At 39.4% G+C, this 27,543-nt stretch overlaps 1 protein-coding gene across 3 annotated transcripts; it reads left to right on the top strand.

Annotated features, from left to right (window-relative positions):
• The first annotated feature begins 220 nt into the window (after positions 1-220).
• RCAN3 (RCAN family member 3) lies at positions 221-27,500 on the top strand. 3 transcript variants are annotated; one of them, XM_067533911.1, is made up of 6 exons: positions 226-516; positions 9,796-10,040; positions 19,583-19,756; positions 20,419-20,590; positions 21,670-21,854; positions 23,299-27,500. In XM_067533911.1, exons 2-6 carry the CDS (start codon positions 9,846-9,848, stop codon positions 23,305-23,307), a joined length of 735 nt encoding a protein of 244 aa, XP_067390012.1. In that variant the 5' UTR covers positions 226-516; positions 9,796-9,845; the 3' UTR covers positions 23,308-27,500. The 3 variants fall into 3 exon arrangements, with proteins under 3 accessions (XP_067390013.1, XP_067390012.1, XP_067390011.1); XM_067533910.1 differs by having other exon boundaries at positions 228-516; positions 21,670-27,500; XM_067533912.1 differs by lacking the exon at positions 19,583-19,756 and having other exon boundaries at positions 221-516; positions 21,670-27,500.
• The last annotated feature ends 43 nt before the right edge of the window (positions 27,501-27,543 follow it).

Below are 27,543 nucleotides of genomic sequence, written 5' to 3' on the forward strand. Positions count from 1 at the left end.
CAGCCCCTCCCCCACCTTACCTCCCAAAGGCAATGCCCCCCCTAACGCAGCCCCTCACCCACATCACCTCCCCACGGCAATGTCACCCCTAACCCAGCCCCTGCCCCCCATCACCCCTCCCAACCCAGCCCCTCCCCCACTGGGATGCTCCCCGGGTGGGCGGGGCTCCGGCTCATCCCCCTTCCCGCGGGAGCGGTTCCTCACACTCAGGCGAAAATCGAGTCGGATCAACTGTCACGAGCCGGCGCATGCGCAGGAGCCGCTCCCCGTGCGCGCTCCCTCCCTCTCCATCCGGGTCACTTCCTCCCTCCCCACGGCGATGCGGGGACGGGAGCGCGCGCTTCCCCCCCCCGGGAGAACTACAGTGCGCGCTCCCGGACGGGGGGGCTCCCTCAGCTGCTACCATCCCTGCCAGCTTCTTCCCCCCCCCCCGACACCGCCCTTCGTCCTGCCCGCCCTCCTCTGAGGAGGCACCGGGCCCTGCGTGGCGGCCGCCGGGAACCCCAGGAGGAGACGGTGAGTCCTGAAAGCGGAGCCCTCGCTGCTCCCCCCCCCCCCCACACACACCCTCATGTTCTCTCTTTGCCCCTCGCTGCCCCACATCCCCTCCCCGGCTGCCACGTCCCCCCCTCCCTGCGCCGCCCTCTTTCCCTCACAACTCCCCCATCCCTCGAGGAGCCGTCCTCCCTCCCCGCCGGAGCCCTTCCGTGGTCCCTTCCCCGCGGGGGGGGAGGGGGAGGCAGCGCGCGGGGTAGCTGTTTGCCCTGGGGTCGCGGTGGGTTTCGCAGCGACCTCGCGTTGGAGGGGGCGGCTCCGCTGGCGTTGAAAGGGTGGAAATGGGCTGTTTGCTCAGCGGAGTGTCCATCATCCACCCCCTTCCCCCCCCACACACACCCCTCGGCGCTGCCGCCTCTCCACTGGGCTGCAGCGGGCAGCAGGCCCTGGCCTGGGTGTGACTGGCTTGATCCGCGGTGAGCTCTTTGCTCCCTGGGCGGTCCGGTCCGCTCCCCCGTTTGCCCGAGGAGCGCTGGGGCTGTGGGGACGGACGAGGCGCTACGGTACACAGGAGCTAGGAGTTGCCCAAAGTTTGGAGACCTCCCTCTCCCTGACACGAGCCTTGGCCGTGGTGCTTGCTTCTGCAACTTCTGAAGCGTGCAGGTCCCCTTCTGGAGGCGTGGGGATGGATGGTGGAATCACTCCCCACAGCTCCGTCGTCTCCTTCAAATGGGAAGCGCTTGCCTGTTTGCATCCTACCTGTGGGCACTGAGGTCTCAGACCAAAACCGAATCCAGTAAAACCTGCCAAGAGCGATCGCTCATGGGCGTTACCAAAAGTGGTCGCTTGTGAGAGGTGGTCTCCCTTCAAACGTTTGCACACCCGAGAGCCGTGCTGTTCCCTGGCCTCTGCAAGCAGTCGCTCCTGACAGGTGGTCTCTAAGACAGGTTTTACTGTATTTGAGCTACAATATCCAATTGTGCATGTAGGGAATTTTAAAGAATTATACTATTATCTGTTTGGTGTCAGTACCAAAATAATCATCACGTCTCTGTGTGTAGAAAATCTTCCTTCAAAACAACATATTGAAAGCAATTTATGTACTACACTTAGTAAGAACAGCAGTTTGCTTTTATTTGCAGCTATAAGGGATGATGTGAGACATAAAAATAGGCATTTTATTTTCAGCTTACAGTTATCTCTAGTTCAGTGCACTGTGATATAACCCTACCTAGTCATATAGTGGTTAGGCATCATATGTTCAATGTGTTTTGTTTTCTAAGGCATATTGTTTGGCTTCCTGTGCACATATGTTTTGAAATAGTCTTAAATGCTTTTGTGGTCTGAGAACCAAAGCAGGCTATTTAACCATTCAGTTGATTCTTAATTTCTTCATTTTCCCATTTGTTATAAGAGGACACGTTATTTCTAAACTTAGGTGCTGATCCTGCAAACACATTGATTTAAATGAGATTACTCACCTAGGTAAAGTGTTTGTGTTGGCTGGATTGGGTTCTTAGATTATAAACTCTTGGGAGCAGATGCATGTGTTGTCCTTGTCAACACTAAAGACTTCTGGAAATTTTTCGACCATTGCACTAGCAATGGTAGGAGAAAGGAGATGCTAATGTAAATCACCTGCTGGCTTTCTTTCCATTCGGTAATCTAATAATGCTCAGACCAGGTATACAAAAATAATGTTAAAAACATTAGTGGTACATCTTCACTGGTGCTCCTGATGTTTGAGCAATAGGGGAGAATTTCCAAAAATCCTCATTGTTGACAAGGCCTCATGGTGCTGTATAAAGGGGGGCTTTTAAAACATCTTTTTGGTATTTCTAAAAGTGCTTATTATCTTGGTGTCTAAGTGTGCTAACCAGATAATATTACTCTCATCAGAATAAAGGAATTAATAAGGCGTCAGATCAACTGAGTAGCTAAGACTGCTGCTTTGGTTCATAGGATTGATGTGGTTATAGTGTATTAGAGCACATAAGACCACTTACTCATCTGCAAACATGCGTGAGAACTCAAACAACATACATTAGCTAAAGAAAGATATTGTGTTTGGGATGCCTAAGTACACACAAATTATTGAATACTAATATCTGGTTCTGCATTTCTGTAGTTTTCTGGGTTAATATTGAGGGAATGGAAGGATAGAAGAAAAAGCAGCAAATAGAGAAAAATAAAAGTACTTCTGTCCCGTCTCCCTGCTCTGGAAGGAAGGGATGGCTGCTTGGTAACCTGAGGTTACAAGGTGGAGGGAGAAAAATTGTTCTCCTTAACCTCTGAGGATAGGACAAGAAGCAATGGGCTTAAATTTCAGGAAGGGCAGTTTAGGCTGGACATTAGGAAAAACTTCCTAATTGTCAGAGTAGTTAAGCACTGGAATAAATTGCCTAGCGAGGTTGTGGAATCTCCATCATTGGAGTTTTTAAGAGCAGTTTAGACAAACACCTGTCAGGGATAGTCTAAATAATACTTAGTCCTGCCATAAGTGCAGAGGACTGGACTAGATGACCTCTCAAGGTTCCTTCCAGTCTATGATTTCTCCTTCCAGAGCAGGGAGCCAGGTCTGGAGAGTTCTGGCATTTTTTTTTTTAAATAGGACTTGAGCAATGATGTACATGTATGCACGCATATCCATATATGTGTTATCTTCCATTACATTGCCTTATTTTAATAGACAGTCTTACATTTACATTTATGTTAATTTATTATTAACATAAATATATCTATCTAATGTAATGTATAGGATTTTATTAATATCATATTTTCATGTATTTGAGTGGACCGAAATTTGGGTGAAAATTGGTTAAAAAACAATAGCTTTTATAAAACCCAGAAACTTTTCAGGAAGATCATTAAAAACCAAAAACGAAGGGCTTGACCCATGTTGTATGTAAGATTTTCCCTTTTTTACAGAAGAGAAACTGAGGCAGAGAGTTAATGCCTCACAGTGGGAAGCACGTTAAAATATCTAGATAGAAGTTGCTATTTGCCCAAGGTCATACAGTGAACAGTGGCAGAGCCTGGAGTGGAGCTTTGATAGTCCCAGGATAGTGCTCAGATGGCTACATAATGCTCCTCTTTTCTGTCTAACTAGTCTCTTAAAAAGACACTGTAAAATACTTGTATATAGTCTTTTAAAAGATAGACTTCCGTCTGCACTGCTTGTAATAATAAATTCTTAAATACCATACGTACATTGGTTACTTTATTTGGCTGTCTCACTCTAATTTTAGTGGAGTATTGCGTGGCTTTGTGATGAGTCTTTCATAGAGTTTAATGGCTGCTGCAAAGCAAACTATGGTGTTCAGGTACTATTTATTTTTTGCACACTTGCAAAAAAAAATTATCCTATAAAATTAACAGAGTTGTAGATTTATTATTAAATAACTAGAATTAGGGGATGCATTTAAAAAAAATAGATCAAACTGGATCTAAGCTACTTGACAGTATCATTTCTGATTATTTTTTACACTTACAAGGAAGATTGTAGTGTAAATCAATGCAGAACTGCTGATGTTACTTCTAGGAGTTTTTGCTTATTTCATTTGGGCATAAAGAAAAGATTTGTTAAAACTCAGTTTTGGCTAGGATTGGCACCAGCGTAGGTATTAAACCCTCATTTACACAGATCTGGCTTGCAGTAGCTGAAGGGAATAGCTGTGGTCTCTTCTGCTTACTACTATCCAAGCTTCTTTTTTATACCCTAACTCCAGGTATAAAATGGTTTATCTGGTGATTCATACTTTTGTCAGTCTCAGGAAAAATAGTTATCCGCATCATGGCAATAGAATTTGTAAGCTGCTGCCATCACCCCAAATAACTTAGGGCAGTGCAAAGCTGTCATTTCACAAACCAGGAAATGGTCTATAATCAAACTTTTTATTGCTGCAATCAAACTATTCACAACATGTTGAGGTTAATTTATAGCAATGTGCACTTGAAGTCAGTGGGGCTATTCACAGTGCGTAAAATTGAGTGCATGTCTTTATAGGATCAGGGCCTTTTTTGGGACCTTTAATCAAGGATCTTAGAGTACTTCCCAAGAGTGGATAGTGACAATTTTCTATTTTATAGTTGTGGAAACAGGCAACAGAAGTTGAGTAACAAGGCGTCACCTCAATTCAGCAAGAGGCAGAGCTGAAAGAGAAACCAGAAATCTCACTTCTGTGCTTTAACCACTAGTGAAGCAGCCTCCCTTTTCTGCCTATAATGTATACCTATATAGCATTAATATATTTAATAACTTCTTAAATTGCTGTTCAGCAAAAGTCAGCATTTTCCTCATGGTATGTATGGGTGTTTATGCTGCAAGTGGGATAGTGTGATCATTATGTAGTGGGCTGAGCACATGTCTACAAGCCAGGAGCTCCAGAGCTCTAATCTCCGCTCTGATACTGAGCTGTTCTGGCCTTGGGCAACTCATTTTAAACCCTGCATGTGTTTGGTTTTTTCCCATCTGCAAAAGAGGGATGATGATGTTTGTCTGCCTCACGTAGGAGTGGGATGAACTAGTTCATGTTTATTGCTAAACTTCCTTAGACTAGTTTAGGTACAATGCAAGGTCACTGTGACTTTTAGCCTTTCTCAGCTACTACATTTTTCCTCCGTCTGCATCATTAGATAAATCACTTCATGCTATACTTGAGCCACTTTAGGGTGCGGTACAAAACAACGCACAAAAAAGTGCTATGTTTTTAAATCATTGTGCTTGGTTGCTTTACTCTGTACATGGATTGTTTACATAGTATAAATTGTCTTTTGTTTTATTTCTTATGTATCCTAGTTACGGTACACTTTTCCTCACTGTGTGTTAACATCACAATTGATTTTTGCAGTACCTAACATCAGTGTCATGAAGGAGCAGACGTTATTTCTATTATAAAACTCAATTTATAAGATTTTAAAACTTGTCTGTGTTGGAATTTGGAATTCAGCCTAAGCATGAATAGCTCTCCCCCTGCCCCCCTTATCTTCCAATCTGGTTTAAATGTGTCTTTTGAAATACATGTCCTTCAACTTCTGCAGACTGATTTTTTTTTTCTGTCACTTGACTGCTAGGAATGTCCTATTCGTTCATTATTTTATATTTGATTTAAAATACATATTATTTACTAGTCATACCAGTTGATTTTTTCTTCACTGATTTTGATAGAATGTAGAGTTGTTTGATTATTAAACTCTGACACCAACTCCTGACTCTTAAAGTAAAGGCTAAAAATGACAAGGATTGAAAGTGTGTGAAGGGTGGTGATTTTGATTTAAGGAGATTTTTCATTCACTTCATCTTCTCTCTAGTTCAGGATTTATGCCTGTGAATCTGAATAACCACAATTTAACGAGTAAGAGTGAGTTTGTCACAGGAATGGATGATGGTGGCTAATGTTGATCTGTTGGCCTACACTAGAATGCTTTTTCAGTGTATAACTTCTAAATATGTGGCATTTGTTTTTGAATTTGTCACTCATGTTTGTATTTCAGACAATGAACTTTACCAATATTGATTTTATATAAACAAATAGGCTATGATTAGTAAAGTAATGCTAACTCACTCCAAATTTAAAAGGAATAAAGTAACTTTTGCAAAGTACAGCTCTGTAATTGGTTTTGTGTCAGATAACAAATACTAAATTTCACATTAGAAGCAACATAATTTGACTGCTCAGATGTTATATAATGTGTGATGTGCAAAAATCTATTCTCAAGCACTTTGCATTTCTCTAGTACCTTTCACTCAAAGATCTCATAGCATTTTACAAACATTAATAAATTAAGCCTCACAACACCACTGTGATGTAGGCTATCTCCACTTACAGCTAGGGAGGCTAAAGCAACTTGCCCAAGGTGTCACTAAAAATCTGGTTTAACCAGGTTTAGCAACTAGCCCTCCTGACTCTCAGTTCTTTACTTTTAAATCCAGGCTTTCTTCAAGAAAGGTAATACAGCAGAACCCCATTTATCCAATTTAATTGGGATGGGAGTCAGATCTGATAATCCGGAGAATGGGAAAGTGCAAGGCTGCAGCAGCATCCAGTAGCTAAAGAAGAGATTGCTTGCTTCTGGACCTGTGCGTGCGGATTGTTCCATTAATATGGAGAGCAGCATAATAGAGGGTTGGATAAATTGGGTTCTACTGTAGTTGTCTGTAAACTTCTTACTCCTAAAATGCATTGTGCATATGGATGTTATATGTATTAAAGATATTTGACTAGTTGCTAGTCAGTTGATCTACAAATATTTAACCAGCCCAAATTCCATCTTTCATTACCCCACCCAAGGCAATGCCCTCCTTAACCCAGCCCCTTCCCCACATTACCCCCCTCCCCAAAATAATTGATTTAAAAGGATATTTGCTTTTGTTTTTAAATTTAAAAAAACTAGGGTTTGTTTTATAAATCACATGGATACTGCATGTTCTGTGGCTCCTTTTGTATAAAATCTTATAGAAGTGCTCTTGTGTTGCATTTTTCATGCATAGATTACAAAGCCCATTTTACAGAGTGGAACCTGAGGTGCACAGTTCTGGGATCCTCCCACCCTGCAGGGTCCTAGAGCTCAAGCTCCAGTTTGGCTCAGAAGTCTGCACAGCAATGAAACAGCCCTACAAGCCCAAGTCTGCTGGCATGGGCCAGCTCCTGGTTTTTCTTTGCTGTATAGACATACCCATGACCAAATTTGCTTAAGGTCACACAGTGAACATTAGCATAAGTGGGAGTAGAACCTAGGTCTCTCGTTGCTCAGTCCTATGACTTTTTGCAGTGCTTCCTTCCAATGCAATGTGTCCATATGCTGAATGTACACAAACACATGCTCATTATGTCTCAATTACATGAAGAAAAATTTAAATACTCCCATCTTCTTTTCAGTCATTGTTAGTGTTTAATGTCAGTAGTCTGCTCCTTAAATGACACAATAGACCATAACCATTTTGAAGGAGCTGTAATGGATTCTGATAATCCATGGAGTAAATAAGTCTGTCTCACTTCCACTGTGTTGGTGTTTTTTACTGTTTAAAGGTATAGAAAACAGGAGAGAGAGAAAATGAAGGCACTCTCTCTGTTACAGTAATTAGTTCATCTTCCTTTATCACCGTCTTTGCCTTCCCTCAACATCTTCACTGGCTTCCTTGGTTCTTCTGTGTCAAGTTCAAGTTATTTGACCTTTTTCAAGGCTGTCAGTAACTCAGCCATATTTAGTGAGTCTGTCCATATGTCCCTGCCTCTCCTCTTGCTCATTATTCATTTAAATCTTCTAACTGTTGTCATTCCTTCTGTTATGCCATCCCTTACAAATTCCCATTTCTCTGTGCCAAATATTTTCAAAACCACCTTTGTTGATCCCCATACCTCCTTTGCACATGTAATGCACTTGTCAGATAGATTGTTAGCTTTGAGGGGCAGAGATCTTGTGATTTAAGCCTTTTGTAGAAGGGGTGCATATTCCTGTCATTTTATAAATAATGCAGTTAGTATTTTTAATTTTATTTGCTCATGGATCGACTTGACTTTGTGCACTCTCACCCTCTTATTTCCATGCCAGTCAGCCAAAGGTATTATCTCTTAAAATTCAGAGTTTCCAGACCACTCTGTTTTGATTTTTATTTTGTCTTTGGGTTTTTTTTCCTTCGCTTTTAGATGAGTTAGTCCTCAGAGAATCAGTAATTGTTTATCAGTTACACAAGCATATTCTGGCATGACACCTCTTTCCCTTTATGTTGTTTAATCAGTGCGTTTGAAATATTCTGTTCTGAAAATCATGTGTAAAACTCACTTTAGCTGGGGAAGTTAGGTCAGGTCTACACAAAATTGCACTGGTTTACTGAAGGACGGCATGTTGAGTCAGTGCAACTTTGTGCATTAACGTTCCTAAGGGGCTTATAAATGTATCCACATGCAGTTTCATTGGCTTAACTAAGTAAATTTAACCTCATGTTTGGTTAAACCCATGCAATTTCTGTGTGCACAGGCTTGTTTACATTAGGTCATTGGCTGTAAACGCAATGCCAACTTCCACGTGTGTTTGAAAAATGTCCTCGTTTATTTACAAGTGTGATCAGATGAATACAGCACAGTGCAACAGTGCCCAAGCACTTTATAAATGCCTAGATCAGTAGCTGAGGATATAAAATAATTATTTTCCTCATTTCCACAAATTTTCTCCTAAGGGTATTTGGGTATTGTTAATTATGCTTGCTTTAAACAAACACATGAGTGAGCATGGATTGATTCCTTCCTTCCCTCCCTCCCTCCCCCCTTACAGATATATTGGTTACAGTTAATGGCGTTTTTAGCTGACTGCTTCCAATAAGCTAGTTAAATAAAATATCCAAAACAAACAACTGCAGATGGTAAACAAATACGCTGGATGCCAACTTTTCCAATGTTCTGCACAATTTACCCCCCACTCCAAAATCCAAACATAGTGCAGGCTGGCAGCCCTTCTTCCATAGATTACACATTCATTTACAATAATATGATAACTTCTCCTTTCTCACTGCAAAAGTGCTCCTGTGTATTATCAAGAGTTGGCAAAATGTGTTTTATAAAATGCAGTTGCTTATGCAAAAATAGTTCATGTTCTGAGAGGTCTTTGGTTTAGTATCCTATGTGATATCTTGTTTGCATTGCAATTTTTTTTTGCATCTCACATTTGTTGATGATTGCATGTATAGCACTGTGCAGGCTACCCATATATATACCTATATACCCATATAGCTTAATAACTTTTTTTCTATTCATACAATGTCTGTTTGGAAGACACTGTTGATCTACCAGTTAGAACAAAGGGCTTCGAGTCAGGAATATTGGGTTCCGTTCATGGTTCTGCCACTGAGTTGCAGAGACCTTGGGCAAGACACAACTTCAGTGTACATGTTGTTTCCATCTGTAAAATGAGGATGTTGCACAACTCTCACTAGCTGTGTGAAGATTAATTTTTGGTAAAATGCTTTGACATACTCAGAGAGAAAATTATCTAAATGAAAAGTATTATGGCATTGAGGAAAGCTTGTAGAACAGTTTTCTAATACTTAATTTTTGTTACTCTGACAAAAATTGTTTACATTTATCAGAATAGATGGTTTCTCACATTCCTTTTCACAGCTCAAATAGTTGTCTCAGGTTTATAGGAATGAGATAAAGTGCTTTGGTACTATGGGCTATAGGCAACCTTCATGTTGATTTCTCTTTTCCTGCATAAAATAATTCATTTCAAAGAACAATGTAGCAGGAAAATGTGATTTACTGACAAATTCAGTACATGAAATTCTCTGTTTTTCTCTCTCAACAGATTCCTGCTAGAAGCCCTGGCACATAAAGAAGAGTTATTTTTGGTGGACAATGCTCAGAGACACTATGAAGTCCTGGAGTGACAGCCAGCCAGACCTTTACAGCAGTGATCAAGAAGAGGAAGAAGAGATGATCTTTGGAGAAAATGAAGACGATTTAGAAGAGATGATGGATTTAAGTGACTTGCCTACCTCGCTCTTTGCTTGCAGTGTGCCTGAAGCTGTGTTTGAGATACAAGAAGAGAAGGTAAGGGGACCTGAGGTATAATGATCTAAATTGGTGCAATTGTAGTTAGAGCATATTTTGTCTAGATTTTCAGTGTTATTTACTCTAGTGGGTGAAAAATAATTAGAAGATTTGCCAATAAATTCAAATTGATTTCAATGCTGCTTGCCAATAAATTCAAATTGCTACTATATACTACTATAAAACAGCTAGTAATGTAAAATATTTCTAGCATATCAGGTTGGTGGTATGCTGTAGTACTTTTCAAAGCAAGCCTGCATGCTGCTTTCCTGCCTTACGTTTTATAGGCCATGAAGGACTTAAATATTTGATTATAGGACAAGGATCACTGTTAAAAAATAGTATTTGTTTACAGGGTATTTTATCAGACCTAATAAATAATATTCCAAAGTAGTTTGAAATTTCTAGTCCAAACAAGGCTTCTCTGAACCATTAGCATATTTTTTATTCAGTCTGGCTATCTATAGAGCTTACTGCATCACAACTGTAGCGCTGCTAGTGCAGATGCTCTAAGCTGATGGGAGACAGCTCTCCCATCAACTTAATTACTCCAGCTCCTGCGAGCAGCAGTAGCTATGTTGGCTGGAGAAGCTATCCCACCGACATAGCACTGTCCATACCGGTGCTTAGGTTGGTGTAGCTTATGTCACTCGTTGGGCAGAGGGTGGCTTATTCGCACCCCTGAGTGACATAACTTGTACTGACTTAAGCTGTAGTGAGTACATAGCCTCAGACCTGTAGCCATCCTTTGTTTCTAATGGCTGTCAGGAAGAATTTTCTACAGCGCAAGAGCTCTAGAAAGCAAACTGTGGCTGATACTTGAGCTGTTTGTGTAAGGGAAGAGGGCTTGATCTGTAACTTCCTTCTAGTTTTGATTTACAGAACTGTGAAGCCTACTATAGTTGTGTCTAAAATTCTGGATGCTGCCTGGGGGAAGGTGTGGTATCAGCTAGGAAACATTGGTCTGCAAATCAGGGATGCTAGGTAGTGCCCTTCAATTTAAATCAGCCTCTTAAAGGCAGTGAACTGCATTCCTAAACTATTAATCGCAGCAAACAAAGCCAAAGATATTTATAGGCTGCTAACTGCCATAGCATCTAGATGTAAAACACATTTGTAAAGATCACAAATTGGATTCCACTCTTGCCATCCTAGGGTTTGACTTAAACTCGACAATCCCCCCCATCTTTATTCTCCCTTCTCCCCATCATTACAAGGAAACTTCTGCCAAAATGCAGGTTTTGCACTGGACTCTGAAGCTGGGCAGACTAGCATTCATTCTGATCTCATCCAGCAGTTGTTTCACAATATAGGACCCCAGCACTGAGAGTGCCTTGCTGACAGCTCTCCCTTGACCCTTGTAGGTTCTTTCTCTGGAGCAATAGCCTGAAATATATGATCTGACTGCAGACAATAATGTTTATGTTATAGAGAATAAGGATTGCAGTAACTGGCCCATGATTTATAATGGCACTTAAGTATCTACATATTCGATTAGGGCAGCCTTGCGAAATTCCATTCGCCTGTTTCCCCTTGATAAGTAGGTTCATGTATTTTTTGCAGAATAATAAAAGATCATTAATTTTTCTATCGTCATGTCAAATAGCAGGCAAATAGATTATGGTGGTGGGCAGGTGTATTTTCAGGACAGTTTTGTGCGAAGTTGGATTAAATTCTGACTTAACACACATTAAAGTTGCTGCTAAAACATACATGTTTGTGTCAAACACACTGTGAAGCATTGGCCTGTTTAAGCTCTGTGGTCTGAAGATTAATTTTACCTACATTTATTTGAAAGAAACATTAGAAGAAAGTAAATAATTTCTTTAAACAACCTGTTTTGTAGACAGTTTTTTCTATATAACATCCCCCTCTCTCTCGCTGTCTGATACACATACGCGCACGCATTCTATGTCGGCTCAAGTGTTAGTTTCCCTCTAACTTCTCTCCCCTGGAGAGGAGCAAGCCGGTAGCTGTATCCCAAATCTGAAATTCATATAGAAACAAATTTGACTTGTCCATAACACTCATTATCCAAAAATGTTAGTGAACCTAAAATAGGTGGATAATTGAGTTTTACGTCTAATACTTGTATATCATTTTGTATTTCCAAAACACCAGACAAATATCATAATACCCCTGAGATATAAATAGTCAATATTGTCCCCATTTTTCAGGTAGGGAAACTGAATTACAGAGGTTGAGAGTAGCTCAAAACCAAGCCAATCTTAGAGCAAGGATTAGAATGTAGATGTTCCTGCTGCCATTACTGTGGGTGGACCACAAAGCTATTTCTTTTCTCATTGATAAAGTTTGGTTCTGTAACTGATTATCCAAGTTACAATGGAAGACTCTAGCCTTTCTGGTAATAACGTATCTTGTTAGAGCTGGTCCGATAATGGCTTTTTTCCACAGAAATTTCAGCTTTTCAGCAAAAAATTGAAAACTGAAGTAATTCAGCCAAAATCCAAAGTACTGTGATTTGGAAATAGAGTAGAATCCCGTTTATCCAGTCTAACTGGGTCCAGGGCCACATCGAATAAGCAAAAATTAAGATGATCTAGATCATAGGAAAGTGCGAGCCTGTAGCACCATCTAGCAGCCACAGGAGAGAGTACCCACTTCTGGACCTGTGTGCGCCAGTTGTTGGGTTAATACAGAGAGCCAGATAATGGAGGATCGGATAGATGACGTTCTACTGTACTGTTGTGGTATTTCATGGGAACTGAAGTTCAGGTGCCTCATGCCCCTCTATCACCCAGGCTATCTTGTCAAACTACATTTTCCATGATGCATCATGCTGTCTCCTCTGGTGAGGGGACCCAGTGCCCCATGGGCATTAGTCCAGGGACCATGGTATATCATGGGAAATTGGCTGGCTGGGAAGCCTGGCCTACATAGGAGAATGGGAACTCGAGGTAACTGGACTACAATGCACATGAGATACCACGGCATCCTATCTGAACTGAAATATTTCAATATTCAGCTGAAATGTTTTGGTCCAAAATCAAAACCTTTTTGATTTTCACACTTCCTTTTGCTGAAAAATCAAAATTTTCTACAGTAAGAAGACACATTTAATGAAAAATGTTTCATTTAAAACTCAGTTTGCCATCGAAAAAAGGTTTTGTTGGACAAAATTTCCACCAGCCTTAATATTTATATATAGTGCTGTTCATTCTCAGGCACTTCACAAACATACATACAGCACCACAGAAATGCTGCCATCTCTGGGATAGAGGGCAACAGCCAGGCAGTGTACATGGCATTGCATAACAGTGGGAGAAGGGAAAACAAGGGGCAAACTCCTGATCTTATTAACTGTCTTGGGATCTCTAGTGTTCACACAGAGCTGGTGAAAAGACCTACACACCACAAACAGCACAGAGTTCAAATATTAGCCCCATAAAGGTGAAGGGCTCATCCATCCCTTCCTAAATCTGAACTCTTGGTTCCAGGCAGTCTCCATATTTCAACATCTTGCTGTAGGACAACTTGTATAACAAACTTGTGCTGCATATTAGATGCTGGAGCTGGGATTCAGCTTCCTACTCCCAGGAATGGAGGTGGGCAGTGTAGAGCAGGCGATCAATGCAGTGTGTGCACATACTCTCTATGCATGCTCATGTCCCACAGGTAGAAACAAGAGTGGTAATCTAGATAAAAACTTAGGCCTAGCTGCCTAGAGTGCCCGTTTTAATAGGTAACACAATTCAGTACTAGGATGCTCTTGTCAAAGATGCTTCAAAGATGGTTCTGACAGCTCTTTTATATTAGTAGTAAACTCTATTGGCTAATGGGATAAAAATGAAATTGTTTAGACTTTTTAATTCCGGAAGAAAAGCTTTTAGGAATGAGGATTCTTATGCAAAGATTTAGTAGTTAGAGTAGTCTAGAAATATCAAATCTTAATCATCCCTCTTCTTTACTGCAGTTCAGATAAAACTGCAGATGGCCTGTGTTTAAGAGCCTTTGAAGGGGAAAGGGTATGCTAATCTCTGACCTATATCCTGAATATAAATGATACTAAATATAAAAGTGAAATATTGCTAATATGCCTTAGCTGCTTTCAGGCTAGTTCCCTGCTTAACATCTATACATAATTTCATAACTGCCCCCTAAATAACTTCTATCTATCAGCCTTATATGTCTTTCCCATTAGACAGATCGTAAGAATTCCTGCCCATGCAGAGAACCATGTCTAAATATGGTTGCTAACAGAATTCTAGCATGGCTTCCCTAACCAGAGTAGAAATAATTTTTTTTTTTTTTTTTTTTTTTTAAGAACCACTAGCCAAGCCGTGCTATAGAATCACTAGCCTCCATAGCCTACAGTGCATTTTATAATACAGTTCTACCACAGCTTTCAGATAAAAAGAATCCCTACCCAAACTGGTTATGGAAACAATGCTAGAATTCTGTCAGCAATAAGTGTTTAAACGCATTTCCGATCCTAGAATCTTGGAGGTCTTTTTTCTTCATTACCCTTAATCCCAGAGGCCTGTCTCATGGGCTCTATCTTCACTGCATTTTTTTTTCTGTTAGGGAAATATCTTTAAAACCAGTATTTAAAATGTTTCTGGAAACATTATTGTACCAGATGATTGGAGTATGACTTGATTTGAAATGGACTAGTGTCCTTAAACCAAGGAGAGTAAATGTAAAGAGTTACAAAAGGAGAAGTTACATCAGCAAGGTATAAAAACTATTAAATAGTTCACAGAGCAGAGAGAGAATATCCATGCAAAATATACAGGTAGGCCGTTTTCCCTTCTGCCAAATAGGAATCTGTAAAATAGCATCAGCAACTTCAGGGAGTAGGTATTTCACCCCCTCCTCAAGGGCTTTCACTCCCTAGCTTCCCAGCATCACTTCCAGTGGGGAAGGGTGGAGGCGAAAGAGACCAGCATCCTATAGAACAAGTTTTAAGTGATGCCCTCTCTGTGATGACCAGCACATCATGTTTCTAGAAAATCTAGACATTTTGACTGTTGACTGCTGCCCTTTTTTCTCTTTGTATTGCCCTTTAGATACTGTGGTCATCCAGGATTTGGTCTTTTCATTGCTTTGTAGTTGTTTTCTTTGTCCCTTGTTGGCAGAACGTATTTGTCTTTAACCATTGCCTTGTGCAGATGCAGTCAGTGTGTTAACTGGTGTATGCTGGTTTGTGTTCTGTATGGAACTCATTTTACATTCTAGTGAAGCCTTTTGCAGTTATTCCTCTCGATGCAGTGTACTTTGTTCTCTGCAGATATTGCAGTAACTACAAGGACCTGTCCAGTGGCCTTCATTGTAGAATACCGACAATATGATTTTTTGTTAACTATAATCCTCATTATCTTATTTCCAGTAGTTGCATGAACCTTTATCCTATAAACCTGATCAACTCGCCTAATTCCAGATTTATTTACTTTATTCCATAGCATTTGCTGCCTCTGCATGTTAATTTGACACCATCTGAAAATGTAATAACTTACGAAACGGTGCCATTTTCAAAACCATTTAAATACAAGGTCAACCAGAGTGAGCATGAAAGCAAAATAGTTAGCCTATCTCCATGCTTTACATTTTTCTTTTACCAATAGCCTCTGCTTCTTATCTCTAAGCCACTTTGCGGTCCAATTTTAATTGCTCTTTTACCATTACAATATATCACAGCTATCGACCTTGGAGATCCTTGATGCTAATGCCAGGAGCTCTGGAGCTAAAGGCTCAAAGGAGGGTTAACAAAGAAAAAATGTTTCTATTTTTGGCAGTGGGTAGCCTCCGGCATCCAGACACTAGTACTTCCTTGCCTCACTGACCCTAACAAGGGCATGTGTAATGGGAGGGTTGTCAGCACCCTAGTACAGAGGCTAACCAAGGCAGTAGCCAGTCTGAGAGGAAATCAGAGCCCCTTTTACCCTTTTCTGTTTTCATTTAATTTACTTTCTTACCACAGTTTAACTCTTCTGGGGTTCTGTTTTAATATTAGTTTTAAACAATTAACTGTTAAAAATTCATCTGTACTACAGGAGCTACTGGAAGTCAATAGTGCAGGTAGATTGGAGATGAATCATAAATCAGATATGCAAATAACTTTTAAAGCAGCTTACAGATCTGCAGTTGAATAAGGGAGGGGGTGTTATATAATAAGAATTGTTGCTCTGTTAGCGTGCTATAATCGTATCCCTGTGGTGCAGGAGAGAGGTGCCGGCTGTTCAGTTTTTCAAATGGCTTATTTTCAGTTGCAGAGCTTTAATTTTTTTCTTCTTTTCTCTTGCAGAAAATACCTAGTTCATCAGCCATTAATGTTATACGTAGTGCTACCTACATTTCTTCGGTTTAGCAGGAGCATGGGTTATTACTAGCTCTGTGTAGGTCCCCAGAAAAGCTAACTTCCAGTCCTATGTGTTGGCACTAAACTTCTACTAAAGATGAGTCAAGTGAGGCAGAAATGTATTTGTATGTGTCATTCAGTAGGCAGAAATACATTGTCATCAATGGGTTGAAAACTTATATAGAGAGACACTGTCTTGAAACTTTTAAATGACTGCTTTTTAAAATAGTCCTGTATCTGGTGGAACATCTTTTAAATATAATCTTCTCAGCATTCTTCTCTCAAAATAAATTAAAAAAAATAAAAAAATAAAATACATAAAAATCCATCTTTATGTTTGTAAGGACGTCAGTGGCTTCACTCAGCATCTGTTACCTTTCAGAAACTTAGTAAAACATTAGTTAAAAACAAAACTGGAAATACTTTCTTAAACAAGCTACCCAAACTGCTTCAGTTATGCCTTCACAGAGCTGGCATTATCCCATCATTCCTTCTTTGTGTGGAGAGTAATGAAAAGATGCACCACAAGACATTAGCTGTATAATTTGTTTCATACATGTCTCTGATAAGTGTGACTTGTATCTACTTTCCATGTAAGTACTCCAATAGCATTACCTGTGCACATTAAGTTAATGTATGGAGACATGCTAGCTCTCTCTCTAATGACACTTGAATAATTGGCTGCCACATGAAATCATTCTGTAAGTGGACTTTCAGAATGCAATCTGCATTGGCATGTAAATTCACATGGAGCCTTGTTTTGAACTGGTATATTTCAGGACTGGGTTAAATTTTCTTTCTCTAAATGTAGTTTGTGAACAGTACTGATTGGCCTGTTAACAAGCTCATCTGAGCTGATTCATTTTCGTAACTAAGATATTTGTTTAGAACAGGTTAGAATTATGTGTGAGGTCTATAAATGGAAAACTTATTATGCAGGCTTATTCCTAATGCTTGGAAGAACAAAGCTGCTTTGATATATTATTTGGCTTTTATCTGTTTTATGAAACTCTGCTTTGTCATCCTCTGAACATAGATTTCAGTGGCTTGATTTAATTCTCCCTATATCTTCTTTTAAGGGTTGAATGCACAGCAGACACACTTACTGAATCAAATGGAAAATGTGCTGTGTGCGCACATACTGAAAGCGCATCTAAAAATCAGCTCCGTTGATGGGGTTTGTGGGGTTATCCTATCCATTTCCTCTGTTCATTGCCTCTGAAGCATCTGGCATTAGCCACTGTCGGAAGACAGGATACTGAGCTAGATAGACCATTGGTCTGACCCAGTGTGGCCGTTCTTATGTTCTTATTCATTTTATTCTTTTATTCTAACTTTCTAGTGAATTTGGTGCTGGATTGACAGGTCTGGAGTCTAATATAGCTAGCTACATAACCGGAACAGCATGGGCATTGTCTGGGCATGTTTCTCCCACACTGCCCTCCACACCCAACTTGCCTTCCTGTAATTCAAGGAAACTTCAAGCTCCATTACAAAGCTAGTGCAGTTTTCAAGCTGCGCAAGCAGAATTATATCTGGATCAAAACATAAACATTCTCCCTCATTCAAACCCCACTTTGCAATAGTCACAACTGTAAATAGTGTATATGTATTGCATGAATCTTTTTCATGTACCACTTTTCATCTGTAGATCTCAAAGCCCTTTACATAGGTGGGTAATGATCAGCATTCCCATGTAACTGATGGGGAGAGAGGGGGGCATCAAAGCTAAACTGATGCCATTCATTTGAAATCAAGATATTTAACTTTTTTTAAAACTATTTTCAGGTACCAAGCCGGCCCCCTAGTCATCTTACAGTTTTTGTGATATTAGTGGCATTTTTCTATATGGATTTTTATGGGGTTTTTTTCCCCTACTGATGCTTTGGTGATGGCCCGCCCAACCAAAAGGGGGAACTTACTGACTGCAGTTTATGTATAGTCAACTATGCAGTGAACTGTTTTATTTCAGCTTTTAAAAGGCAAATACATGAAACATACACTTACAGAAAAGGTTGTCAAATGCAGAAGTTAACAAACTCCTTTTGGGGGGGTTTTTTTTTTCCTCTAGTAAGTGGAAGAGATTAATCTTGGGTGTTGCATTTAACAATAGAAGGCAGAAGAATTCAGACAATTGACTTTGTAGTGTCTAAGAATGGCCATATTGGTCAGACCAATTGTCCATAAAGCCCAGTATCCTGTGGCCAATGCAAGGTGCTTCAGAGGGAATGAACAGAACAGGCAATCATCGAGTGATCCATCCCCTGTTATCCACTCCCAGCTTCTGGCAGTCAAGAGGTTTGGGGCACCTACAGCATTGGGTTGCCTCCCTGACCATGAACTTATCTAATTCTTTTTTGAACCGTGCTGTAGTTTTGGCCTTCACAACATCCCCTAGTAATGAGTTCCACAGATTGACTGTGATTTGTGTGAAGAAGTACTTCCTTTTGTTTGTGTTAAACTTGCTATTTGTTAATTTCATTCAATGACTCCTGGAGTTTGTGTTATGTGAAGGAGTAAATAACACTTGCTTATTGACTTTCTCTACACCATTCATGATTTTATAGACCTCTCATTTCCCCCCTTAGTCATCTCTTTTTCAAGCTGAAAAGTCCTAATCTTTTTAATCTCTTCTCTTATGGAAGTTGTTCCATACGGTTAATCATTTTTGTTGCTCTTCTATGCATCTTTTCCAATTCTAATACATCTTTTCTGAGATGGGGCGACCAGAACTGCACACATTATTCAAGATGTGGATGGTCCTGTGCATTTATGTAGTGGTATTATGATATTTTCTTTCTGTTATCTATCCCCAGGGTGTTTTTGAGAGCCATAGGTGAAAGACACTTAAAAATGGAAATATCTTTGTTGAGCTGTCACTAGATGGCACCATATGAATTAAGATCTATAGGCCTTTGTTTACATGAGTCCAAATTACTTTAAAAATGGAGATGGAAGAGAGACAGTAAAACAAGGCTAAAAGTTTCAAGTTGGTTACTTTCTCTTACAAGCCTCTGATAGAAGAGATGTCTAATACAATTGCTGGGCGGGTCTGTACTAAACTTTTAAAAGCAAGGGGATGAGTGAACTAGAGAATCTTCAGTTTCTGAGGGAGTATTTAGTTGAAGAAATGTAACTGGGAGGCGGAGTCAAAGGAAAGTATATTTTTATTGAATGAAAATCTTCATTTTGGATCTGAAGAATCTTTTTATTTCACATTTAGGAAAGATTTGAAGCACTTTTCACGATCTATGATAACCAAGTTACATTCCAGTTGTTCAAAAGCTTTAGAAGAGTAAGGATAAACTTCAGCAACCCAGAGGCAGCAGCAAGAGCACGGATAGAATTGCATGAGACAGACTTCAGTGGGAAAAAGCTGAAGCTGTATTTTGCACAGGTATGATGCAATATGTGGATGCTCTAAATGCACCCTTCTCCTCTCCATTCGGTGCTTATTTATGGACTCTCATGCCTGACAGAGTTCTGAAGTTCCCTTTAACCCCACATAGATGTATCCTTTCTCAACTTCTGTGTGAATTCACACATTAGGGCCTCTTTTTCCACTTGCAGATTATACCACTTTGTAGTTGGCTGGAAGGGTCACTCTTGAGTAAAAAATCTCTCCCCTCCTCCACAAGCTGAATGCACTCATTTTCTAAAAGTGCAGTCCAGTATCTGCTCTCCACAGACACTGGGTCCATGTACAAATTTTGTTGGATTAGTGGCTCAGCATGTGTTGTATACAGTGCCAAGTTCATTGTAAGCATTTAACAAAATAAATAACTAGAAACAGTGAGAAGAAATTGAGAGAGAAAAAATTTAGATTTAGTATTAGGGAAAAACTTCATGACCATGAAAGACATCTTCCTGTAGATAGTCTCCAAGGAAGTGGTGAAAGTTCTGTTGCTTGCAACTTTTAAAGCTAGACTGGATAAAAGACTAGAAAGGTGTTATGAAGAACAGCCCTACATTGTAAAAGAGAGAGATCTCTTCTATCTCTATTAGATCATCTAGTCTAACTTCTGTGATTCTATTATCATCGTGGCATTGTTTCTTCAGGTCCAGGTGTCCAGTGAAATAGGAGATAAGTCCTACCTCCTGCCCCCAGAACCTGTCAAACAATTCCTGATCTCGCCTCCTGCATCTCCACCAGTTGGGTGGAAGCAGAGTGAAGATGCGACTCCCGGAATAAACTATGATTTACTGTGTGCTGTTTCCAAATTGGGTCCAGGTAAGAATGTTTTCCTGCTTTTGTTGCTGTTCAGCTTCAGAAATGTCTGTTCAGACGCTTTCTTCACCTCTTCAGGAAAAGGAGTGAAATATAGACACAGATCTCCTGTTTGTCCATTGGGTTACTCATAGGGATAAAGTGGTTCAATACCTTTTCTGCCAATTTCTTAATTGATTGAGAGTGCTTCAGAGTTTAGCACTGTGCTGGAGTGGATGCTCTTGAGCGAAAGCCACATATTTACTTAATTTTGCCACTGAAATCTCAGTGTGTATTTAGTTGAACGAGAAAATCAGTGTAAGGTTAAGTTAATTGACATTATCTATCTTAGATATTTTCTAGGGTGCCAATCACTGCCATGTTTTTAGACATGGCCACCATATAATTTAATTGTCAAATCTTTGTATTGACCTTTCTGGGGACTTTGCCACTTCTTTCCCCTGACAGTGGAAACTCCCCTTTCTCAGTTCATGGTGTGACATGCTCTGCTACTGACTTGCTTTGTAACTTTGGTCAATAATCCCTTACCCTCATGAGGCTTCCATTTGTTCATTTGTAAAATGCATACAGTAAATACATAACTTACTTTGAGTGGAGGCGCATTGAGGCTTAATATTTGCAAAGCACTTTTTAGATCCTTTGATGAAAGGTCCAGTAGAAGTACATAGTGTAAATGATATTGCCTCAGTTTGGCATGCAAATTAAGTTAAACATTGTAAACTATACACCCTTTAATGGTGCATTTAAATTTGTTTCTATCTCTCCCTCCAAAATATCAATTAAATGTTGTTCATATGCAGAGAGCAGAATGTAATAAATATGGTGACAATGTATTTCAAAACATGTACGCAACACTAGTCAGATCAGGGATGAAAGTGGACTAAATTAAAGATGAAAAGGAATTAAATGAATCTTTAGATTTTTAGTACATCTTTTACTGTGAATAATAAGAGAAACATGTTTTGAAATAAAAAAAGGTTCAGTGGTACTTTATTTCCTGTGGGAAGCTGTTACAGATTTGTTACTTTGAGTTTTAACTATAAACCTTTTAACTTGCTTTATCTTTGTGTTGTACTTTATAGGGGAGAAATATGAGCTTCATGCTGGAACAGCGTCTACTCCTAGCGTAGTCGTTCACATTTGTGAAAGTGAAACAGAGGAGGAAGATGAAATTAAAAATCCCAAACAGAAAATCCTGCAGACAAAGCGCCCAGATCCTCCACCAACAATATTAAATGAAACTAAAACATTTGATTGTACACTGGAGGTAGGGGGTACCATGCACTGTTAAATCTTGTGATGCTGTAAACAATGTCTATATGGGGATATTAAGTTAATACATGTATTGATGTCTGCGTTGCTGCATTATATATAGCAGCAGGAGATTTTACTTGTAGTTGTGTCTCATGTTCAAGTTCTTAGATGCCAATATTCTAAACAGCACTTTAATTTGTAAGGATTAACCCCTCAAATGTAGCAAATCCACCAGATTTAAAATAATGGCAAAGCAAGCGGTTGGGTTTTTTGAAGATATATTACCATTTTCTTGATATTGTATAGCATGGTGTACCAAATTCTAAAACAATGTCTTAATAGTACCATCTATAAATTTCTTTTTTACTGGTGCATCTTCTAATTAATATATTAAATATAAACGTAATATACAGCGTACACTAAAATTACTCCACAGATTGGCCCATTTATGTACGTGTTCCAGTTACTTTTCTCAGAAATGCCAAATAATTTTTATTTTGAAGATACCTTTATGATTTGACATGAGGCACAAATACACGTGCAGAATTAAATGAGTTGTAGTTAGTAGAACTGCAATTGGAAAAAACAACAAAGAGGGGAAACCAGAGACCACTTAGGAGGCAGATGGAGTTTGCCTCTAAAACTATTATGCTGCTGTGGGGTGATGTTACACTGATAGGTACAATTGTTTGCATTGACAATTGATTAAAATAAAACTGACTTACAGTATGTTGAGTGAAACGATTTTTCAGCTATAGAATGTTAAGCCTCCTGCCCTATCTAACAATACTGTAAAGCCCTCCTGTCCTGGAGATGGCATACATTATATGTAAACTGAATAATCATTAGATTATGATTAAATAGTGATGGGGGTAAGAGGTCCAGGGTTAGTTTTTAACTTTTGCTCCTAAACTTTTACAGTTTGCTTCTTTTTTTTTTTTTTTTTTTTAAAAAGACAATCAGTTGCTAGGGTGGTTCAACCAATCCACACCCTGTTTTTATCCAGGTTGCACTCCTGATTTACTGTTATAATTAAAAACATGGTATTTTTCATGGCATTCTGTATGTCTCAGAGCACATCTGCAACTTCTGAAATATGAAGCACCTTTTGAAATATACATCTGTGGTTTTGTGAATTTCTGTGTTAAGTGTTTTAGTAGGAGGAAATATGCCTCAGTATAGTGGCACATGCTCCTATGGTTTTATGCTATTTTATAAGCGACCTTTTTTAGCTTACACAGATTTTTTTCTATAAAAAATAGTTCAGAAATTCTTTGTGAACAGACTAGGCTGTTTAGGTTCATATTTGATTTCTGTACATAAATCAGTCTGAAATTGGCCTTTACCAAATCATGATACTGTTTTTTAATTATATGAAAAGTGCTTATTGAACTCTCTAAAGCATTTTGACTTGATTGACAGTGAGAGAGTGCATTAATGGTGATAAATTCAAACAGGTGCAGTAGATCCGACCTCAATGTTGTGTAAGCTGTTGATTCTTTCCTGCCATCAACTTCAAGTTGCAAAATGGGATCCTGCAGGCAGGTCCTCATTCTGGAGGCAGAAACAGTATGCATTTGAGGAGGGGGAAAAAAGTAAGAAAAATCTTTCCTCTTGTGTGTCTTGCCTTTATTGGCATAACATTTATGTAGCTCTTTATTATCAAGCCATTCAAAGTCTATCTTCTCTTTTTCACTGTTCCCAACCTGCAGTCCTTATATTGTCAACAGGGCTTTTTGCATTTTAAAATGCCAGAAATCAATCAATTTTGGATTTTCTGTAGTGTTACATTTTTGTTGGTTGTTCAGTTTCTGCCCCCTCGTAAATGTTGTTGTAAAGTGGAAAAACTTCAAGAATGCTGTGTTATAAGGCAAAGCATCAAGTCAATAATGCTATTGTGAATGTAGCTTGTGTGAAATGTACGACTTGCATTCCAGCATAAAAGATCCATGGTGTAAAAAAAGACGGAATAAAAATACTGCAGTGCCATTCAATGTTTTCCATTAACTGTATCAAACTTGGGCCCATCTGGAATATGTAATTTGTCTTTTTTGGAAGCTGGGTATCCTAACAAATCTGTACGCTTGCAAGTTGAACGAATTGTCAACACCTAGAGTTTCTGGTTTGTGGTGGGCTTCTTCCTGATAGATTTGTTCATAAGCAATTTAGGAGAAAGACAACATTTGTGTGGCTTAAAAAATTGCCTTGAATTAAATATAAAAATTGCCCTCCCACCTCCTCACTCTGAATGCTTGGCATTGAACTGTTAGTGCCTGCCTTGCGCTAATTTCAGCGCTGCAAAAACTGTTCATTTTTTTCGACATGCTTTATAAGAACAAACTGTTCTCACTTTTTTTTGTTTTATTTTGTTTTGGTGAGGTTATATCATTTTCTCCTAAAACAGGAAACTGCCAGTTTCCCACTCCTTTATTGTAGCTGATCTGAACACTTTCTTGTAAAGTTTGCGGGGGCAGGTGGGGGAAGGGTTATTTTGTTTTTCTTCTTACTATAAACTCAGTTTCTCCAACTGGGTTGGTCAGGCAAATTGACAATTGTATTTGCAGCAGAATACAAGGTACTTTTTCCTCCACTATAGAAAAAGTCCAACATCTATGACCACGATTGTGGAATGTAAGTTATTTTTTAGAAAACTGGAGAGAAGAAAAGATCCTGGTGCAAGAGATGAAAGAATACTTTTGATCAAGCCAACCAAGATGTTTTTAAGCAGTCTCTGTTGAAATACTTGTTGGGTATGTAATAGATGCTGCCACTGACATTGGTTGACATTTGCTTGATCAGTAAATCCATCTTGTCAAGCCCTTGAGTATACAGCCAGTATGGATCAATCATTTGGCCCTGAGGATCTACCGGCAAGCTATATGTCCCATATAACCAATCTACCTTGAAAATAATTCAGTCTGAGTGGGCTGAGATGCATGCTAAACAGCCAAATTCATCCCTGGTGTAACTGTTATTAGTCTGTGGTGTTTCACCAGGAAGTAACTCGACCCCTTCTTCCTATCTTCGATGTTATTCGGATCAGTGATATAAGAGTAGTGTGAATTTTGACTGGGAGTTCATTTAAATCTTATTTGGTTGAATTTCTATGAAGGTAAAAGGGTTGCCTACCCAAAAGTTCTGGGTATCTGAAAAATAAAATTAAACAGCCAACAGAACTAAACCTCCTACAAAATTCTCCTCCCCACTCCACAGATCTAATCTCTATCAAATCCCCCCCACTTTGCAGCACCCGCTCCAAGTAGAAGACCCTTTGTAGCATTTTAGTTGAATTATACCCCTTTGTGGCTTATGGGATGCGTATACTGAGCAGTCAGCCAACCAAGTTAATAGAACAGTCCCTTTTTTGGGAATGTGGCGTGAGGCTCTTTAACATTGCTTTGTTCATGTTTGGCATGTAATTCTGAAAAAAGAAGGTATCTGACTTCATGATGCCAGTGGCAACATGTTTAGTTTAAATCATACTGACTACTCTTGCTCGTAGCCAGATTGGCTGCTTAGCCTAAAAATAAGCTTTAACTGTCCTGCACCAATGACAGGACTATCTCAGAGAATGAGACATGGTTGGAGAAGAAGCTGCTGTAAATCAGCACAGAACAGCTCAGTTGAGGACAGTGAAGCTATGGTATCAGCTGCGGATCTGGCCCATCTACTGAATGATCAAATTTTTAGGCAAGTAATAAGTTTTGAAAACTACTTGCAAAAACAAATACTAGAAAGCACAGACACTAGTTGCTAGTGCTGAAGTGCTATGTGAAAGGTTCATTGAAGAGTTGAGAAGAGCTAGAGTTTCCCAGTTGGGATAATTCACATCTCCCACGGCTCAGATGATGGTAACTAATTAGTTGCAACCTATAGAAATTGTTTAATGAATTAAGCCTCTTTCACCTTCTCTCAAGCTATTGGGACTCCCTTTGAGAATACTCTTTGGAATTAAAACAGACTGCTTATGATTTGTAAGAGGCAATGCAAGAGGAGTAGATGGACAGTATTTACTGAGCTGTTCTCCCATTTGTTTGAGTGGGAGGCTACGCAATTAGAGAGTTCACCGAAAACAGTGATTGATTTTTTTTTTTTTTTAAACCATGTAACTACAAGGTAGGAAGTTTGAATCCATATTTATATGGCTCTCATCACCACTGTATCTGGGAACCTTGCACTCATTAATGAGACATTCCTGATGAGTTAGGGAAGTACTGGTATCCCCATTTTACAGATGGGAGAGCTGAGGCACAGGGAAGATTAAGTGTCTTGCCGAAGGTAATTAAAAGCAATGTGTGGCTAAGTGAGGAATTGAACTTTCATCTTCTGAGTCCCAATCCAGTGCCCTGTCGGCTAATGATCCTTCCTGTGCTTGAAACAAACTTCCTGCACCTGTATATTGGGGGATACTAGATGGGGTTTTCTTTGTGGAGTTCCAGCTTTTGCTACTGCTCACGATTGAGATGATGATGTCAGTTTGCCCCCATCCAATCAAATATGCCATTTCACCTGTCTTCTCTGTCCTTCCTTTAGCCCATATCTTGCTTTATTGAATCACTAGCATGGATTTTACTTTCTCACAGGGCACTTCCCTGGCAGCAGTTGTTCATCTTACAGGGGCTGAACTCTTCTCTCAAATTGGGAGCTGCATATCTGAGGTGCATATTCACACACAAGAAAATGGCAGTGCTGTTAAGTGTAGAAATTTGAGTATCAGAGCACTCTTGTGTGTCTAAAAACAAGGTCTTTGTGACTATATATTTATGTATTTTGCAGGCCAGTTGCCATCACAGGCTGTACTTGCACAGCTTCTGAGAGGTACCTCAAAACCCACCTCCCCCCCAAAAAACCCAGTATAACCTGTGTAACCCCTGGACTTCACAATGTCTTCTATAGATTGTACTTTTTTTACGGGCGGCTTGCGTCACCGTTTAAAATGTTGACTTTGAACAGATTTGGAATTCAGAGATCCTATCTATTAATTTCCATTAATGCACTATTTTTTAACATCTAGACATTGCACAGTTAAAGAATTATATTTGAGAAGCAAGAGGAATGTCAGTTAGGAACAGCTGGAGTCTGTTGTCTTACTTTACTTGATTTCTGTTTCACTCTCTTGCTGCTGCTTTGTGTGAAGTATTATAGTTCCAGGAAGTATTAAAGTAAATTCCAGCTGTTGATCACATGACAACTTGTTCTGTGGACATATGTTTCTCTTGCACATGTGATTTCTGTACGATTTTGTCTTTACCTAAATCTTCCATCACTTCCATGTCAGTATGTGACCATCTAATTCAATAACATTCTTTATGAATTGAGAATACAATGCAGATTTTTCCTTGTGTGTCCTGTATTTTAGGTGTACATTACCATTTTCGTCCACCTTTCAATGAGTGACGTGTCTGTGTTCTCAAGAAAAGCTACAGTAACATGCACTCCATATTATATTGTATCTGATGTGACAATCCAAGCTGTAGTCCATGTAGACTAGCTTACTATGACCATACCATGTTGCTCTGATAACAGTCTATAATGTTCTGTAAAGATGGCAAAGCAGAATGTGTGGTTTGCAGTTTTTGAAGCTTTTGTGATTCCTGGTAAGAAGTTTTGTTTTTCAAAACTAAGAAATAAAATTAGTTTCTTTTTTTTTTTTTTTAAACTCATTGAAGAGATTTCTTTCTGCTTTGTGTATGTGTGGTGAT

The sequence above is a fragment of the Emydura macquarii genome, unplaced genomic scaffold (genome assembly GCF_026122565.2).
Source record: "Emydura macquarii macquarii isolate MOO-44397 ecotype Brisbane River unplaced genomic scaffold, CSIRO-AGI_Emac_v2 contig_3348, whole genome shotgun sequence".
Classification (NCBI taxonomy): Eukaryota; Metazoa; Chordata; order Testudines; family Chelidae; genus Emydura; species Emydura macquarii.

Excerpts from the sequence above, each read along its gene's own strand:
- RCAN3 (XM_067533910.1), top strand. The coding sequence starts at position 9,846 with ATGCTCAGAGACACTATGAAGTCCTGGAGTGACAGCCAGCCAGACCTT. Across the intron at positions 19,757-20,418 it reads TGAAGCTGTATTTTGCACAG|GTCCAGGTGTCCAGTGAAAT; the intron begins GTATGATGCAAT and ends TTGTTTCTTCAG. Across the intron at positions 20,591-21,669 it reads TGTTTCCAAATTGGGTCCAG|GGGAGAAATATGAGCTTCAT; the intron begins GTAAGAATGTTT and ends TGTACTTTATAG.